Below are 20,996 nucleotides of genomic sequence, written 5' to 3' on the forward strand. Positions count from 1 at the left end.
GCTGTTACAATGTACCCTCCCCTCCCGGTAACCTGCCCTCCCCGCTGTTACAATGTATCCTCCCCTCCCGGTAACCTGCCCTCCCCGCTGTTACAATGTACCCTCCCCTCCCCGCTGTTACAATGTATCCTCCCCTCCCGGTAACCTGCCCTCCCCGCTGTTACAATGTATCCTCCCCTCCCGGTAACCTGCCCTCCCCGCTGTTACAATGTACCCTCCCCTCCCCGCTGTTACAATGTATCCTCCCCTCCCGGTAACCTGCCCTCCCCGCTGTTACAATGTACCCTCCCCTCCCCGCTGTTACAATGTATCCTCCCCTCCCGGTAACCTGCCCTCCCCGCTGTTACAATGTAACCTCCCCTCCCTGCCCCTTCCTCTCCCCCTCCATGTGTTCTCCTCCCCATGTCCTTCCGTGATCAGCATGGACAACTTTGAGAACTGAGTGCTTTTATTTTTGTTTTTGACAGGACTAGAAGAACCCCGGGGATTGTGAGAGAACACCCCCCATGCCCCCCACCTCTCTCCGCAGTGACCTTTCTGCCCCCTAGGGGGATCTGATATCTTCTGCTTTGCAAGCTGCCCCATGTGACTTAGCTCTTGGACCCTGCAGGCTGCCCATGTGATTTACCCTCTTGTGTCCTGCAGGCTGCCCGTGTGATTTACCCTCTTGTGTCCTGCAGGCTTTCAATGTGACTTACCTCTTGGACCCTGCAGGCTGCCAATGTGATTTACCCTCTTGTGTCCTGCAGGCTGCCCATGTGATTTACCCTCTTGTGTCCTGCAGGCTGCCCATGTGATTTACCCTCTTGTGTCCTGCAGGCTGCCCATGTGATTTACCCTCTTGTGTCCTGCAGGCTGCCTATGTGATTTACCCCCTTGTGTCCTGCAGGCTGCCTATGTGATTTACCCTCTTGGACCATGCAGGCAGCCCCATGTGATTTTATTTCTTGTGCCCAGTAGTTTTCCCTAAATGCTGTTTTATACCATACACTCTACCCTCAGTGGGGTTTGTTTCCTGTACCCTGTGAAGTGCTCCATTACTGCTCTCAGTACCTGAGTTTCTGTACATGTCTGCAGTGCACACCTTGCCTCACCTGCCTTTTGTCTCCTCCTAATTTACACCCCCATCCCTCCCCAACTTACCAGCTCTGTCTGCCTTACTTAGCAATACCCACAAAGTTCTACTGACACTCCTTGCTCTATCTGTGGCTCTTCTGACCAAGTCTGGTCTCATCCCTGTTCCCCTGGGCACTTCCTCTCTCTCTCACTTTGTATGGTTCCACCACCATGGACCTCTGGTGGGTTTTCTGGGTGTCTATGATGTTTCTTGTTCCTTTCCTGCTTATGGAAATCAGTCCTGCTTTCAAATTTCATTTTAAAATCACCTCTTACTGCATTCTCTGCCTCATCCTTTCTGCGTTAGCAGCTCCTGTGTGCTTACTCAAAAGTGGCGGCAGGAACGTCAATAATATGAGGCAAGTTACACAAAATCCGAATAATATTTTTATTACTATATTTAGTGATCAATTTCTGGTAGAATGCGTCATTCTTCTATGTATGTACTGTAATTCAAATCATAGTTTTTTCTAGTCTGCTGTTTTTTTAACAATTTTTATTTTTTACAATTTATTATAGTTTGTTCTATTAATCATTCTCCTAGCATACATATTAACAAAATATGATTTGCTATGTGTCAGAGACATAGATTTTTTTTTTTTTTTTTTAAATTTAAGCTTGCGGAAAACTATGCATTACGCAAAGATAATTCTGGCATACATAACCGAGTTTACAAAAGTTTGGACTGTTATCCTCAAATGAGTTGTTAGGCTTGTGAGCTTACAATCTAGTAATTTTTAAGTTGCACCCGTTTTATTGCCCTTGAAGAATAACTTGTATAACATTGGCAAATATTCTGTAAAAAATAAATACAATTGACAAACATGGCTGGCTTGGTTGCAAAGGTAATTTTTGTATTTTAGCATAACATGGCTTAAAGAAAAAAATATATAATAATAATAATTTATTATAAACAATATAAAAATGCTAACATTTTTGAACAAATAAATATATTTGGAGATTTGCTTCCTAAAAGATAACTGTGCAGATCTCTACCTAATGATGTGCCTTATGAATTGTGCAAATTATTATTAAATTATTCAATATTTTGACATGTCCAGCAAGTTGTGAACGTTGCATTGTGATTTTTAGATTCCACGCCTATAACAGGAAATGACATTCGTGCCAATGACACAAGATGCCATCTCCCACACATAGCTGCCAACTTTCTTGAATTATCGTATTCAGTCCCTGATTTTGTACGTTTAGTCGGTACACATTCCTGAATGTTAAAAAGTGAATATTAAAGGGGCACTGCCGCGTCTCTAGAATTTACATGGCCCGTTTCACCTACTGTTCCCTTGTGTCAAACATGTTTTGTTAGCATTTATCGTATGTCTTGTTTTATCTGTTGTACGGCACTGCGGAACATGTTGGCGCTATATAAATGTAATTTTATTAAATAAAACCATTGAAAACCATCTGTAACCAGGAGTATCCTCCGAAAACTAGCTGTCAGATTAATACACCTTGCTCTTCCCAAAACATTTTAATATCTTATCCGGTTCGAATTTGTATATAATTTGTTTTCTATAGTTGTGTGTGTTCTGTATTGTGTACACACTGTTCTATGGGGTTTATTTGAAAACTGCATGTTGTGTCGACTTAAAAATAGATGTGCAAAGTATGGTCAGGAATAGAATAAAATGTCCTTTTCTGTTGAATTGCAGATATTTTTACAGTCACGCTTTTAGGTGTTAAATTTGTGTATTGTTCCCAAACGCAAACAAAGCTTGGTATTTAGTAAACAGAGCGTTGTGACTGGGCCCTATTTAGCATATCTATTTCAGAGTATTTTCTAACAGACAGCTATAGTGCCTTTCAAAGGCCCAACCAGAAAAGCCTAGTCAGAGGAAAATCTAACTCGCATCAACCCAACTCATATTGACTTCCTCTAGTGTGCTGGTTAGTGAATGAACCTGTATTAAAAAAAATAGATAGTTTATGGCAAAAAAAAATGGAATTGGATATTCACAGACAAAAAGCCACGAAACCGGCCAAAAACAAGAGCCAAATTGTGCCTACTACCTCCACAATCGAGATGGGGCGCAAAAACAGAAAATCAGCCTACTCAGAAAGCCTTTACCAACCTGACATCCGAAGATCCTTCGACGGACAGAGGCCTCAGGCCCAATCCAAGATGGCCCCCAGCAGACCACGAGACTCCAGCACTTCGGAGGGCTCCGAGGGGGAAGATGGATCCGTGGCCTCACAGGCGAATAGCGGAGTGCACTGCAGGGCGGACTCAGACGCCGACACAACCCCAGCCACTAAAGGGGACATTAAGAGGCTGTTACTGGACCTCCGCGCAGTGTGGAAGACAGACCTAACTGGAGTGCAGGCGGAGGTCGGCGCACTAAGTCGCCGTGTGGATGAAGTAGAAACGAGAGAGGGAGACAGGGACAGCCGGCAACTTGGGACCCAAGCACAGCTGGAAACTATGGCCCAACAGATCCGAAACCTGACCAGGACAGTCACCGCTCTCGAGGCCCGGCACCGCAAGAGAAACGTGCGGATGCGAGGGATTCCGGAGACTGTGAACCCGGAGGCCCTAATGGACTTCACTGATAAGGTCGCCAGGGCTCTGGGCGTACGGGGGGACAACAAAGCACCTCCACTGATAACAGCATTCAGGGTGCGGAAAGCTCCCACCGCCCCTGCTGACGCACCACGAGATACAATAGTGGTGACGAGAGACATTGCGGTCAAGACGGCCATCCTCACCCGATCCAGAAGCCAAGCCTCAGTGACCGTGGACAACTGCCAGATTAAAATATTTGAAGACCTACCTTTCGCAATACTGGCAGAACGGCGCCGGTTCCAGCCGGTCACCAGAACACTACGAGACCATAATATCAGATACAGGTGGGGAGCATCTGGAACCCTAGTAGTGCCCCACGAAGACACAGTGCTGATCCTGTCTGCAGGGGAAGACCCTGCAAAGCTCCTCAACACGTTACAGCTACCGCCTGCAGCGCTGCCAACACAGGGAACTGCCGAAGCTGCCAACGCTAAGACCCAGATACCGAGAAGGGTGACCCAGAACAGAGCTCGCAACTCGCCACAGAATGGCCCGACAGACGGAGAACAACCCCCGTGAATAAGAGAGGGGCCCCGCATCCCGCACAGGTACCGCACGGACAGCATGAGAACTCTGGTACCTACCCTGTGGCCCACTGGGACTTGACTCTTTTGTCCGAGGCCCTTACCCCTGAAGACTCACCCGCCAAGCTGTTAAATGTGAGCAAAGTAAACTTTGCAAAGAGCCAGACTAGCTATAAAGGCAACACATAACTGCCCCTTACTGTTTTAGTATACTGTTCATCACTTATCGATTGCTCTAAACGATGGTTGCTGTTTTTTCCTTTTCATTCCCTTTTTCTTTTGTTACTCATATATGTATATCTAGCATTATATATGATGTTGGTCATGCGGATGCAGGGGGGGGGGGGGGGGGACAGAACACGTAGCAACACACATTGAGATGCCCAGTACCCCCCAAATAGCACACCAAGGCACACGTTCTCACGCCCGCTGAACATAGCCGGGCTCAAGCCGACAATCACACCATGGATATTCCACATAGCGAGGGCAAGCCCCAAACTGGTGGGATCACCCGCACTACAGGGTAACGCTTTATACATCAAATTTTTATTTTTTAAACCCGTAACTACAGGCACGCAGAGCAGTCTTTCCGATGTCACTGCAGCCGGACTGCTAAATATAGTGATACCGGAGAAACTGACGGAAGCCAAGCACAGAGAGATGGACACAGGTTTCTTCAGGAAGGAAGAGATTCTTTATTGGATCACCGATCGGGACTCAGAGGGACTAGCGTCACCAAAATACAGCAAAGTCTGAGTACTGAATACATAGAGTACATTCCTTATATAGCACTGTAGCTCCTCCCACAATTAACTACACCCACACATACCCTTAACCTATTTAATAAATAGAGTCTAAACTCATCCATCCGGTCTAACCACGTGGCTCATCTGATACAAAGGAGAGGGACGCGTAATTCCAGTTCTTACATTCCTGCACCTGGTCAGTACAGTGATAACAGTATCTTAGCTACGTGTAATTAACTAACTGATACTACAAACACATATACATACATATGCCTTGTGGCAATCTTAGCCTGCTAAACTTGTATTTTACTGGAATTACATCACATTCCCCCCTTTGATGCCTCTGATATTTCACAATTACTTGAGGCATCACTTAACCTTGGTTTGCATATACCTCAGGTTACCATGAACCAGACCAGACTTATCTTATGATGTGAATCTTTTAACACTCATCTTCCTGCATTGGTTCTCCTTGATCTAGAGCCTTATACTTATATATCGCCATTATCTGTGCAGCAGCCTTCCTCTCTGCTATACTTCCTATCAGGCTTTGCACAGACCTAACTACTAAGGGTATAAGACACGGTAGGAGTAGACACAACAGTAAAATCAGTAGGACTCCACCTACCACTGCCTTAAGCCCTCCAAACCACTCATACCAGCTACCAAACCAACTACTTGGATTGTACCCTTTCCATACCTGAGTAGGCACATGCACTAGTTTAACCATATGGCTAGTAAGCTCAGCTATTGCTTGCCCTTCGTCATCTATTTGAAGACAGCAATTGCTCAGGTTAAACTTCCCACATACACCTCCCTCTACTGCCAAAAGGTAATCCAAGGCTAATCTATTTTGGTACACTGCTGTCCTCATCCTGGTATTATGCTTCGCTAGAAGATTGAGTGCTTGTGAGGTCTCATTAGTAATAATCTCAACCACCGCCTGTAATCTTATAATACGGTTGAGCATATAAATTGGGGTTCTATAACCAAAGGTACCATCTTCTGCCCACGTGGCTGGCCCATAATAATCTATGATACGCTGGGGAGGCCATTCATTATCTTCCCAGGTGCCTATCTCTAAGGGTCCCCTTTTCTTCCTATGATTCACATCATACACTTTAACACCTAAAGTCTCACCTGTTTCAATCGGTAACAAGAAGAAGGATGGTTTGAGCATACCCAACACACATGCCCCTTCCCAGTCCTGTGGCAACTCCGAATAGGCTTTCTTACCACAGATCCAGTACAAATTTGCTGGGGCTCTCCAGGTAGATGTGATGGATAAATCAAACCACACATCCTTTAAACTGGCATATCTAGCAAACGGGTTAGATGGTTCTGAGACATTTGAAGCCGACCACCAAGTTGTATTTTTAGTATCATCATCATAAGCTTTTTGCCCTAGACAAGTTAATTCTCCTACAGAAGTATTATACATTATTCCTTTCCTTGCTATGCAAACATAACCTATGATGGAGGTCTTTAATCTCCACTCAGATTTACCTCTAACACTCAAATGATAATCGGCTTGTGTAGATATTAGTTGGTCAACTGCCTCAGAACCGGACATTACCTCCTTTGCTTCCCAAGGCCATTGGTCTCCCATGTTAGTACCTCCACACACATAGCAGTTGGTAACATTAAGACTACCGGCAATACTTTCAGCTAGGTCAATGAACAGGTTTTTAGCGTTATGGGGGATCTTATTATCTATACTCATCTCTTCATAAAAGGAATGGTATACTTGATGAGTCTGGGAGGATACCGTATCAGTCTCTATTCCTATAAACAATAATGTCCCAGGATCTAAACCCGTCCCGTATATCTGAAACCCAAATAAATTTCCATACTTATCTAGGAACTTGTCGGGGTTATTAATAAGTATATGGACTGGGTTGCATTCCATAGACTTACAATAAGGGCTAGTCGGCAACTTAGTCACTATCATGTCTTTATCTACTGTCTGTCCCCAAGTCGCCCACCCCACACAAGACCAATATGGACAAAAGTTATAGTCTTTATTTGGGCATCTAGGACTCACATATTTATTTTTACTACTGGGACAAATATATTTATCATTAGACCCATACGTCCTCTCCCATCTAAGATCCCCACATACATTCCACGGTTTTCTACCACTTGATATCGCCTTACATGCATCAAATAGCAGAACACCCGAAGAATGTACGGATTCTAACACCGTCTTATTAATTAGGGTCCCCTGAGGATCTCCATTCCTGAGAGTCAACCAAATTGTACGAGGTTGATACTCTGGACTGAAGCACTTAGGTTCTCCTACTCCTAAATGGCACACACTATAGTCTATATTTAGGTATCTACATCTTGATACCTCTCCTTTACATTCGTATTGTGAATGCCAAATTAGGGTTTGGGAAATATGGTTACCTGTTCTCGTAGTCTTAATGCATACCTCACAGCTAGGAGTGTCGGTACCTCTACCTTCCTGAATATAAAAACACATATAAATAAACACAATCAAAAGCACATCTTTCGCCGTCATCCTCAGTCTTCGTCCGTGCGATGGAACCTCAGCTTCCAGGATGTGAGGGCTGCAGGGAATGGAGTTCTGCTCGTCTTCACAGGTGTCCCTTCGAGACTTTCCTGGCTTATACACTATGTGTTGGTAAGCGGACAGGCTTTATTATGGCCTTCTCACTCACACCTGTAACAATAAAATTTGTAATCCACAATAATTCCTCGTTACTCCGACTGAGTAGTGCGTTTCAACCGGATCTTGCAGGGATTCTCTGGATCTGCTGTAATTTGCCAAGAATCGACTGCTGCTGGTTTAACCCTGGAGTGATGTATCCACGGAGTTACTTCGGCTACTTTTATCGCTGTAGGGGTAGACAAAAGAACAACATAAGGACCTCTCCACTTGGGCCCTAACGGTACATTATTCCACTCTTTAATCCACACTTGGTCTCCTGGATGATAACTATGAACAGGGGGATAAATATTCACAGGTAATCTATCTTGTACCCATTTCTGTACCTCCTCCATAGTCTTACCCAACTCTACAACCTGCTGCCGGGTAATTCCTTCTCCCAACTGACTCAAGTCCCCCCTTAAGTTACCAAGTACGGGAGGTGGTCGCCCATACATGATTTCAAAAGGAGAGAGGCCCATCCTTCTGGTAGGGGTACTGCGGATTCGCAATAAAGCTATGGGTAAGAGAACGTTCCACTTAAGTTGGGTTTCCTGACACATTTTAGCCAACTGGTTCTTTATAGTTCTATTCATTCTCTCTACCTTACCAGAACTCTGGGGTCTATATGCAGTATGAAGCCTCCACTTTATACCAAGCATATGAGTCAGTTGTTGTAGGCACTGATGAACAAAAGCTGGACCATTGTCCGATCCTATAGAACAGGGTAGTCCATATCGGGGTATTATTTCTCGTAGCAGGAATCTTACAACTTCTCCTGCTTTCTCTGTACGAGTAGGACATGCTTCTACCCAGCCTGAATAGGTGCACACAATTACCAACAGGTAACGATGTCCACCCGATTTAGGCATTACTGTAAAGTCTATTTGTAGATCGGACATGGGGAGTCCCCCCATAAACTGGACTCCTGGTGGCTTTACTGGTCCTTGTCTTGCATTATTCTTAGCACACGTTACACATCTGCGTACAATGGCCTGAGTCAAGTTGGACAATCTTGGTATGTAGAAATGTTTCCTGAGAGATTCTTCAGTACTGTCTCTCCCAGAATGTGTCCCGTTGTGATAATTTTGGACAATTTCTACCGCTAGTGATGCTGGTATGACTATTCTTCCATCTTCTAGCTGATACCACTTGTTCTCCAAATACTTTCCCGGTTCAGTCTTTAACCACTCCTCTTCTTGAGCTGTATAAACTGGAGTCCATTGGGACAGTGGAGTTGGTATAAGAGCAGCTATATGCCCCACATACTCCTGTCTTCCTGATTCAGCAGCACGCTTAGCTGCACTATCTGCCATCCGATTTCCCTTGGTTACATCACCATCTCCTCTCAGATGCGCTCGACAATGTATGATACCGACTTCTTTCGGCTCCCACACTGCTTCCAATAGTTGTAGGATTTCAGCTGCGTACTTGATTTCTTTGCCTTCTGAATTCAGTAGTCCTCTTTCTTTATACAAAGCTCCGTGGGCATGAGTGGTTAAAAACGCATACTTAGAGTCCGTATAGATATTTACTCTTAAACCTTCAGCCAATTGTAACGCTCGTGTTAGTGCTATTAATTCTGCCTTTTGTGCTGATGTTCCTTTCGCCAGTGGCCGAGCTTCTATCACCTTGTCTATTGTTGTCACTGCATATCCTGCATAGCGGATCCCTTCTTTCACATAACTACTGCCGTCGGTGTAATATTGAACATCGGGGTTCTGGATGGGAAAATCACGAAGATCTGGTCTACTTGAAAATACTTCATCCATTACTTCCAAACAATCATGTTGACTTTCAGTAGGTTGCGGCAAAAGGGTAGCTGGATTTAAGGTGTTTACAGTCTCTAAATGCACTCTTGGGTTTTCACACAACATTGCTTGATACTTGGTCATACGGCTGTTACTAAACCAATGATTTCCTTTGTAATCCAACAACGTCTGTACTGCATGTGGGACTCGTACATAAAGTTCTTGACCCAGAGTGAGTTTATCGGCTTCAGCTACTAGCAGGGCGGCTGCAGCTACGGCTCTTAGACAAGGTGGAAGTCCGCTGGCCACTGCATCCAGTTGCTTAGACATGTAGGCAACAGGTCTTTGCCATGATCCCAAGTACTGTGTCAATACTCCCACAGCCATTCTTCTTTGCTCGTGTACATATAAGTAGAATGGTCGTGTGTGATCAGGTAGACCTAATGCTGGGGCACTCATCAAAGCCTTCTTCACATCTTCAAATGCCGTTTGCTGTTCTTGGGTCCATAAGAAGGGGTCGTGCTCTGTACCTTTGATGGCTGCGTACAGAGGTTTTGCCAGTATCGCATAGCTGGGAATCCATATCCTACAGAAGCCTGCTGCCCCCAAGAATTCTCGCACTTGTCTTCTATTCTTGGGTATTGGTATTTGGCAGACAGCTTCTTTTCTCTCTGGCCCCATAATCCTTTGACCTTCAGAGATATGGAATCCCAGATACTTGACAGTTGGCAAACACAACTGAGCCTTCTTCCTGGACACCTTGTATCCTGCCTTCCAGAGAATATGTAGTAGATCGTGCGTTGCTTGCTGACATTTTTCTTTTGTAACTGCTGCTATCAACAAGTCATCTACATATTGTAACAATACACATTCTCCTGGGATAGACTCGAAATCCAGTAGATCTTGACTTAGAGCTGAACCAAATAGGGTAGGTGAATTTTTAAACCCTTGGGGCAGTCTTGTCCAAGTCATTTGGCGTTTTGAGCCCGTTACAGCGTTCTCCCATTGGAAAGCGAAAATACATTGGCTTTCTGCGGCAATTCGGAGGCAAAAGAAGGCATCTTTGAGATCTAAGACTGTGAAGTAAGTAGCCCCGCCCGGAATTAAAGCAAGCAGGTTATATGGATTGGGTACAACTGGATGTATGCTAACAACCGCATCATTGACTGCTCTTAAGTCCTGTACAGGTCGATACTCATCTGTACCGGGCTTTTGAACAGGCAGCAATGGGGTGTTCCAGGGGGAAGTACAGAATTTTAGGATACCATACCGTATGAACTTATCCAGATAGGATTGGATGTTCTTCTTAGCCTTCTGCGGAATGTGATATTGTCTTAGGCTCACTGGATAAACCCCATGTTTCAGTTCAATTTTTATTGGTGGAATATTGCGGGCCAGTCCTGGTGGGTTGTTCTCTGCCCAAACTCCTGGTATGTTAAACAATGTCTCATCACTCCTAGGGTTTTGGCTAGTCAACACTGTATAAAGTCGCCACTCTTCTTCCTTTGGTACGGATAAAGTCATAATACCTGAAGGTCCATTAAACTTTAAGGATGTTGTTCCATTTGGTAGGAACGTAATCTGCGCTTGTAATTTTGATAGCATATCACGTCCCAGCAATTGGACTGGACATTCAGGCATATAAAGGAATTGGTGTTTTACTACGTGGCCTCCCAATGTACAGAGTCGACTTTTAAGAACCGGTTTTTCAGCACTTCTTCCAGTTGCTCCTATCACAGTAATAGTCCTTCCAGATGGAGGAGCAACTAGATTAGTCACCACTGAATGTTCAGCACCAGTGTCGATCATGAACGCACTCCTTTTCCCCCCTATTGATACATCGACCATAGGCTCCGCTCGACCAAGGGGGATGGAGCCCGGTCGGTATCAATAGTCCTCCATGACAGTGTCAGCCAATCCTACAAAGTCCCTACCTTCTCTATCGCGGGACCTTTGCGCTGCTGGAATATACCTGTCTTCCCTAACACTTCCTCTGTTCCCATTACTCCCTCTATAACCATTACTCCCTCCGGGGCCTCCTCTACCTCTCGCTCTACCTCTAAAGTTTCCGTAGCCTGCCCTGGGTTGGTCTCTCTCGTACTGCTCTCTTTGCGGACATTCGTTCCTCCAATGCCCTTCTTCCTTGCAATACGCGCATTGATCCCTACTCAAAGGCTCCCTACTCCATCTATTATTGCCTCTATCTGGGCCCCGTTTATCTACGCCTGCGATCGCTACCGCTAGCATATCAGCCTTTTTACGCATCTTGCGCTCTTCCTCTTTCTTACTTTCTGTATCCCTGTTCATATAGACCTTATTTGCTACCTCCATTAGTTGGGTGATGGACATACCTGCAAACCCTTCTAACTTTTGTAGCTTGCGCTTAATATCTCCGTATGCTTGGCTGACAAAGGCGGAGTTAACCATTCGGGAATTGTCTGCGTCTTCCGGATTAAAGGGGGTATACAAGCGGTATGCCTCCAATAATCGGTCATAAAAGACACTGGGCGCTTCATCGCTTTTCTGGATCACCTCAACTGTCTTCGACATGTTAATGGCTTTCTTTCCTCCGGCTTTCATGCCAGCAATTATAGCGTCTCTATAGGCTCTGAGTTGAACCATATCAGCACCATTTACGTTCCAATCGGGATCGGTGTTGGGATAGTGTGTCGCGGCCCATGCTGCTGGATTGGCTTGGTTCAAAGCACGGGCTCTATCCTCTAATGCTTTAATGGCTGCTTGATTTATTCTTGTCCTTTCCTCATTGTTAAATAAAGTCATTAGTAACTGCTGGCAATCAGCCCATGTCGGATTATGCGTCTGTACTATTGAGGTGAACAGATCAGTCATAGCTTGTGGTTTCTCAGTATACGAGGAATTATGGGTCTTCCAGTTTAAAAGATCGGTTGTGGTAAATGGGACATATACGAAGACTGGGTCAGCGTGTGCCATTTGACCTGCGGCATCGATATAAGCTGACCCGGGATTCAGACGAAGAGGCATCTGATAGTGCTTTAATTGTTGGGCACCAGTCAACTGTCGGGTTTGGATGGGGCTACGTAGAGAGGCGTCAGTCATGGGTTCCGGTCGGGGAGAGATAGGGTATGGGGATGTGGGAGGTCGGTTTTGGGAAAAGGTCGTAAATAAAACACTTCGAGCCGAGCTAGATGAAGCTTGACCGGAAGTCTGAAGTGGCGCCAAATCAGGATATTCGTTTCTAATGGGGGTGGATTCTGGTTCCGGAAGGGGAGATTTAGTACGAGGGGGGGTGGATCCTGTACTGGAGGAGGAAGCGGAAGTGGATGAGGGTAATGAGGGGAGGGGTGCAGGACTTCCTGCGTTTGCGTCACTTCTTCTTAACGGAAAGTAAGGGGGCGGCAAAGGGATCTCGGACTCAGGGGGCGTGTCCAAAATGGGCCTAACACCAGTCCTAGTGGACGAGCAAGTCCTAGCTACCATGAGGCGACACTGCTCCTCGTGGCATGTCTGGAGCCATTTTGGCGAGTCATTTACGGCCTGTCTCCAACAGTCAATATAAGGAAACTGGCCGTAAAGTTCAGGCCTACCCGATACAGCCACGTGTAAGCGCTGTACCAGAGTTGGATCCAAACTGCCACGTGGCGGCCATGCCGCAACCAAAGTAGGCCACTCCCTAGTACACAAAGTGACCAAACGTACAGGAGACATCTTTACCCCAAAATCACAAACTTTGAATCCCTTTTTAAAATTCTTAACCATACATCCTAAGGGATCCGGAATCGTTGACTGCGACGCACCCATACTTAACAATGGAACGTCGTCGACAACGAATACTATACACGCGTACTATTCAACAGTCACACCCGTTTCCTCTGGCAACAGCACCACGTGGTACGGTTACCAAGTGAAACGTACACAATAACAATAAACACTCAGGGAATTCCCGTACACACACAGCTGTTACACCAGTCACTATATAATCAATATTATGCCCTTTGGCGTAACTATACAGTCACCCACGCTATAATTCTCTATATACGAATTACCCGTCTATAACACACCCCAGTAACATCGTCTTTTACAAATAGCGGTTACAGTACGGTTAGCATAGGTCAAAGCACAAGTTAAGGTCACAATACAATTATTAGTGGTTATGGTGTTAAACATGCAATGGACGACAATGATTAGTACTTATTATATAATGTCAGTAAATATACAGGGTTATGGTACCGTGCACTATAATACAGCAACACACTATTAACACTCTCGCTAGACGGCTGAGCTCGCGCTATCTAACAAGATATACACTTTACTAAAACAATCGTTAACACATTTACAATTCCCAACTAAACTATTGGCCAGTACCTTGAATGGACTACCTAAAACTATATACACCCGTTTTGGTTAGCCACACTGCCCAATCACCACATATATAGCGAGCTAGAGAACCGAATTTACACAGGCGCCTCTTAGTCGCACTATCAAAAGTCTAGTGGGTTCCAAATTTACACGCCTTCCCACTTAGCCCAGATAGGATGAGAACTAGCGAACCGAATTTACACAGGCGCCGCTTAGTCTCCCGGTCCCTCCGACCTAGCGAACGTAATATACACCCTAGAACGCTAGTCTAGACAAGACACCGGTGTCCGGCTAGGGCTATTTACACCAGGACCCCGCCTGACTAACCAAATCAAACGGTCTGACTAAAGAGCGTTCGATCGAGCGGTGCGCCTTCGCTCCTTCCCTCCGACAGAGGGGGCAGATACACAGATTCAAAACCCCTTTGGGCCTACCGCACAATCGGTATACCCCTAGTGGGTCCTGCCGTCTAAAACAGCAGTTGTCTTACCTCCTCGTTCCTGAACCTGAGTTCACACTCATCGACGGGGACACCCCAGCACTTCTCACGTAGAGGCCGATGATCTCCTGGACAACAGACCAGTGGCGCCGAGACGAAGGGAGGTCCACGCAGAAGTTCAGGGGTGCAGCCGTAGAGAACGTGGGCAAAGATAGACCGTCTCACGCCTCTGCCTCTCAGCTACCGTTGAACGATGAGCTTCCCGGCCAATGCACCAAATGATACCGGAGAAACTGACGGAAGCCAAGCACAGAGAGATGGACACAGGTTTCTTCAGGAAGGAAGAGATTCTTTATTGGATCACCGATCGGGACTCAGAGGGACTAGCGTCACCAAAATACAGCAAAGTCTGAGTACTGAATACATAGAGTACATTCCTTATATAGCACTGTAGCTCCTCCCACAATTAACTACACCCACACATACCCTTAACCTATTTAATAAATAGAGTCTAAACTCATCCATCCGGTCTAACCACGTGGCTCATCTGATACAAAGGAGAGGGACGCGTAATTCCAGTTCTTACATTCCTGCACCTGGTCAGTACAGTGATAACAGTATCTTAGCTACGTGTAATTAACTAACTGATACTACAAACACATATACATACATATGCCTTGTGGCAATCTTAGCCTGCTAAACTTGTATTTTACTGGAATTACATCACAATAGGAACCACTACCCGAGACAGGTCCTCCTAGACGCCACACTATGTTTGCTTTGCTGTAAATAGGCTTAATCTGCAACATAATTTAATATAATTTAATGTAATTTAATTTAAGAAGACAACATACCAATGGCCACAAGAGATGTATGTGGCCCCCAGTTGAAAGCAGGCCTATAGCCCTTATTAGATAGCCGTAGGCATCGTACTGTGCCCACCTACCAGCCATGATTAGTCTATCATGACCGACCTTAATACTATTGCATTTTACACACTTGAGGTCATTCAGAGTACATATTATCTACCCTAACTTGTGACAACATAATTAGACGTATAACCAGAAATACGAACTGAAAATGTTTTTCAATGTGTATAACGTTTAGAAAGATTCGAGCTTTCCGTGCTTACAATGATGTTAATACTTCATAAGATATATACATATATCTAGTCAACATTTATTTTATCCTATGCATTGTCATTACTCACCATTTAAAATGTCTGACAATTTTGCTTATATCCATTTATAGTTCACTTTTTAAAAAAAAATGTGCACAGCTATCTTTATAACATGTTATGTACTGTTATCCAATGGCTTACTGCAACTGTTGTGGTTCAGAAAGCCAAAATGTTATATCATGCACTAACAAAAATAAAGAATTAAAAAAAAAAATAAAAAAATGGAATTGGAGTAATCTGTAGACTTGGCAATTCCCAGTGTTTATTCAGCCCATAACTCTTATTACACACAGCCAGTGGTAGAATGAAATCTAAGGGTGCTGGAGCAAATGTTTCACAAGATTCTCCCTCAATTATCTGCCATTTAGGAGTTTAAAGGATGCAATTTGTTTTGATGGGGAGGGGGGAGGATAGGAACATGGAAGGTCTTAGATTCTAAGGCAAGAGAAAGGGGGTAACCCTGAATAGAGAATAACAAATCGTATTAATTTAGCTAAAGCAGAGCGTTTTATATATTAAAATATTGCTATTAGTGAATCAAAAGTTACCAATATTTTTAATTAATATATTAAACGTTATGTTTTAGCTAAATTGATACTATTCGGCAACTACTTCTCTATTTGTTATTAAAGTGATCTTGGTGTAGTGTCCCTGCCCCACTTAGTCCTGCAATGTTTACATCGCAGTACTAAAGTTTCTGGGAATTTACAACTTTGTATTCCTAACTCTATGGTATCTCTTTAAACTATTTTGAATATGTTGCCCTAGTCACACCTCCGTACATGCGACTTTCACAGCCTTCCTAAGCACTTCCTCTAAAGAGAGATCTAAGGTTTAAACTTCCTTTTTTATTAAACATTTAGTTTAAAGGGACTCTCCAGGCACCCAGACCACTTCGGCTCATTGGAGTAATCTGGGTGCCTTGCCCCTCTCCCCTTAGCCCTCTTGGTCAAAACACTGTGGTTTTAGAGAAACCGCAGTGTTTTGATTACAGGGCTAATCCCACCTCTAGCTGCTGTCTCTCAGACAGCCGTTAGATGGTGCTTCCGGCTTCTTAGAACACAAAAAGTGTTTTAAATGACGCAGGACGTCCTCACGATATGCATGAGGACCTCCAGGGTCGCCGGAATCCCCATAGGAAAGCATTGAATAATGCTTTCCAAAGGGGAGGCCTAATGCACGCGCGTGGCCTTTTATGCGCATGGCCATTAGTAGGAGTCAAGTCCTGGGGAATAAAGTGTGGGAACTCACTCGAGTTCCACCCCCACCCCACCACCAAAAAAAACCCAAACCTTGTATGCATATATAAACGCGTACACACAGACACATACACAGGTGCACACATACACTTACAGACACACAAAGACACACACAAACACAGACACACACACACAAATTCACAGATAGACACACACACACAAATTCACAGATAGACACACACACACAAATTCACAGATAGACACACACACACACAAATTCACAGATAGACACACATACACTCACAGAGACACACATACACTCACAGAGACACCCATACACTCACAGACACACCCATACACTCACAGACACACCCATACACTCACAGACACACACATACACTCACAGACACACACACACTCACAGACACACACACATACACTCAGACACACACTCCCAGACACATATACACACACACACATACATACACTCACAGACACACAAATACACATACATACACTCACAGACACACACACATACTCACAGACACACACACACTCCCAGACACACACACTCCCAGACACACCCACACACACATACACTCCCAGACACGCAACACACACACATATACACAAGAATTATTTGTATATTTTTTTTAAATTTAAAAATGTCCACCCAGCCTCCCTACCTGGAGAGCTGGCGTGGACCTGTCCCTGGGGTCCAGTGGGGCTTCAGTGCGGCCGGCTCTTGTCTCTCTCTGTCAGACGCGGCGAGGGAGCTGTGTTCTCTCTGCTCCCTCTTGCCGCGCGGGCTGTCTGCTGATGCCGGGAGCCGGAAATTACGTCATATTCCGGCTCCCAGCATCAGCAAACGGCGCGCGGCGAGAGGGAGCAGGGAGAACACAGCTCCCTCGCCGCGTCTGACAGTGAGACAAGAGCCGGCTGGGGGGTCCTTCAGGTGGCCATTAGGCCACCTCTTGGGCCCTCCATGACAGGGGGAACACAGGGGCATTTGGGGGCGGCATTTTTTGCCGCCCCCTGAGTGCCTGCAGGACCACAAACGGGAACGGCGTTCCTGCTCTAAAAAAAGTGCAGGAACGCCGTTCCCACGCGTTCCTGCATGACTCGAGCCCTGGATTAGACCCTGCTCATCGCAGGACAGGAGGAGGCGGAGCTTCGACCCAGCGCTGAGAGGCATCAGCGCTAGGATCAGGTAAGTAAATATAGGGTTTTAAACCCTTTATTTACCCGGGAGGGAGGTGGGGAGGCAGAGGGATCGGTAGTGCCAGGAATACAGATTTGTATTCCTGGCACTACAGTATCTCTTTAAGTTAGAATTGTTTGTCTCTGCCTTCTAGACCCTGCAGGAGTCTCCTGTGTGTGAATAAAGTTACATTTACAAAGCAGGAGATACACATTTCTAAAGTAGGTTAAGATGTGATTTAAAATTATACAGTTTTTTCATGCAAGCTGCATACCTCCTAACTCCGGTGTCTTGAAAATTGGGATGCCGGTGGGAGAGAGGTCAAGGTGTTGGTCCCAGTGATGCAAAAAATGGATAGGTTTGGAAAGGTGATATGTCTGCCCAAGTTAATGGCAGGTCAGCATGGTGTGAATGCAGTCCGGCCCACTGAGGACAGACTCAGTGCCCTTGTGCGAGCACGTCTATTGATGCGCTCATGCTATGATTGTTGGGGACAGTTACCTAGTGTTCCTAAACGGGACACCAAGGAAGAAAGGATGGTGCGGCAATCCCCCCAGTTAATTATTTTGTTGGATACCCTATCATGGGGGACCTGTGCCAGGTCCCACTTTATTGAATTAGTGAGTCACTAGTTTTTTTTTTTTATGACCGCGAGCAGCCACTTACTGTTTAGTAGACATGCCCCTACTCACGGCACAGTGGTTAGGGGCAGGAAGGCAGATTTTACCTCCTTTATACTAATATAATATAGTGAACCCCATAAGCCTAGTGAAGTGAAGTGAGACATGTAGAGATTTAGGAAACTTCTATTTTTAAAGGAACACTATAGTCACCTAAATTACTTTAGCTAAATTAAGCAGTTTTAGTGTATAGATCATTCCCCTGCAATTTCACTGCTCAATTCCCTGTCATTTAGGAGTTAAATCACTTTGTTTCTGTTTATGCAGCCCTAGCCACACCTCCCCTGGCTATGATTGACAGAGCCTGCATGAAAAAAAACTGGTTTCACTTTCAGATGTAATTTACCTTAATTGTATCTCAATCTCTAAATTGAACTTTAATCACATACAGGAGGCTCTTGCAGGGTCTAGCAAGCTATTAACATAGCAGGGGATAAGAAAATCTTAATTAAACAGAACTTGCAATAAAGAAAGCCTAAATAGGGTTCTCTTTAGAGGAAGTGTTTATGGAAGGCTGTGCAAGTCACATGCAGGGTGGTGTGACTAGGGTTCATAAACAAAGGGATTTAACTCCTAAATGGCAGAGGATTGAGCAGTGAGGCTGTAGGGGCATGTTCTACACACCAAAACTGCTTCATTAAGCTAAAGTTGTTCAGGTGACTATAGTGTCCCTTTAACTATTACAAGGTGGGAGCCGCCAGCCAGTCTGGTAGTCCTCACTTTATAACAGACCTGTTTAACGTTGACTTGGGGCTTACGACCAGCTCTCTTGCGCGGGGATTAGAGGGATTCCCCACGTTAGAGAGCTGGTTTATACATAGAAAAGAACATAGACAAGTATACTAGAGCAGGTCAGATTGGAGGTATTCCCTGCTCTGGTGCGTTTGTCTATTTTTCGGGGAAATTTCCCTGAACATAGACCTGCACTGGTGCACATGCTCTGTATCGAATTCTCACTTACCGACCAATTCGTTTTACAACCGAGTAACTGAAATGAATGTATGAATGAACAGCTTGTACAGATATAATTTTGTCCAATGAGCAATTCGTTCTTCGATTAATTGGCAAGAGTTTCCATTTGTCTTTCGCACAAATGGACGAACTGCAAAAGATTCTAAAATTTTGAGTTTTATGCTATAAGCCAGGCATAATATTTGCTCACCACTGCCAGGTTGGAGGGTCGGTGGCACACTTATCAGGGTGGAAAGTTAATTCTCACAGCAAGCGGGCGAGTGGACATTTTGAGTGTAACATTTGATTTGTAAAGGGTAAAAGCAATCTATGCAGACCGTGTTTACAAAGCCGCCAGCGGTTATTCTGCAATACATTAGACTTCCTGTCTATAACAATCGTTGGTTAAAATGTATTTAATTTAAATCTGCACAAGGCAACCCTTCCACCCTCCAAATGTGAGTGAGAGGGGCTTGCAGGGAACGGCTGGACTTTGACAGAGTTGTAGAAGAATGCAAGCTTTGTTTTGTCAGAAGGGTGCAGCGTGCGGAGCCTGTTAGGTGACAGTTTGAAAAACAGTCAGAGTAGTGATATATCACAGGAATGCTGTGGAGATGTAAGTGTTGCTATGACAAAATGTCACAGCGCTCTAACAGTGGAGCAATCATTGTGGTGCCAACAGAACATTTTTTGCATGGGTATCCATGGTAACTGTATAATATATATTACTGTTGTGCATCACTGCATATCTCAGGAAACTTTAGAAATCGAATTTACACAACACAGTACCTCCCAACTGTCTCTATTTAAAAGGGGCAGTCCCTATTCTAGCCCCAAATCCCTCTATTCTTCTTCTCCATCCTAATGTCCCTCTTTTCTAGGAGCTCCATGTTGTTGGCGCAATAATACTCCCAGTAATGTGTCTTAGTGTATAACAGAGCTCCACAGAAATAATACTCCCAGTAATGTGTCTGAGTGTATAACAGAGCCCCACAGCAATAATACTCCCAGTAATGTGTCTGAGTGTATAACAGAGCTCCACAGCAATAACACTCCCAGTAATGTGTCTGAGTGTATAACAGAGCTCCACAGCAATAATACTCCCAGTAATGTGTTTGAGTGTATAACAGAGCTCCACAGCAATAATACTCCCAGTAATGTGTCTGAGTGTATAACAGAGCTCCACAGCAATAATACTCCCAGTAATGTGTTTGAGTGTATAACAGAGCTCCACAGCAATAATACTCCCAGTAATGTGTCTGAGGGTATAACAGAGCTCCACAGTAATGATACTCCCAGTAATGTGTTTGAGTGTATAACAGAGCACCACAGCAATAATACTCCCAGTAATGTGTCTGAGTGTATAACAGAGCTCCACAGCAATAACACTCCCAGTAATGTGTCTGAGTGTATAGCAGAGCTCCACAACAATAACACTCCCAGTATTGTGTCTGAGTGTATAACAGAGCTCCACAGCAATAATACTCCCAGTAATGTGTCTGAGTGTATAACAGAGCTCCACAGCAATAATACTCCCAGTAATGTGTCTGAGTGTATAACAGAGCTCCACAGCAATAACACTCCCATTAATGTGTCTGACTGTATAGCAGAGCTCCACA

General features: G+C 44.8%; 1 protein-coding gene across 1 annotated transcript in view; it reads left to right on the forward strand.

Moving 5' to 3' along the window:
• Positions 1-316: 316 nt before the first annotated feature.
• The window catches only part of AGPAT2 (1-acylglycerol-3-phosphate O-acyltransferase 2), a 67,003-nt gene continuing 46,323 nt past the window's right edge, over positions 317-20,996 (forward strand). Inside the window, exon 1 of the mRNA XM_063432857.1 lies at positions 317-1,475. Coding sequence (XP_063288927.1) covers positions 1,288-1,475 — 188 coding nt within the window. The 5' untranslated portion in view covers positions 317-1,287. The remainder of the gene's footprint in view (positions 1,476-20,996) is intronic.

The sequence above is a fragment of the Pelobates fuscus genome, chromosome 9 (genome assembly GCF_036172605.1).
Source record: "Pelobates fuscus isolate aPelFus1 chromosome 9, aPelFus1.pri, whole genome shotgun sequence".
Lineage (NCBI taxonomy): Eukaryota > Metazoa > Chordata > Amphibia > Anura > Pelobatidae > Pelobates > Pelobates fuscus.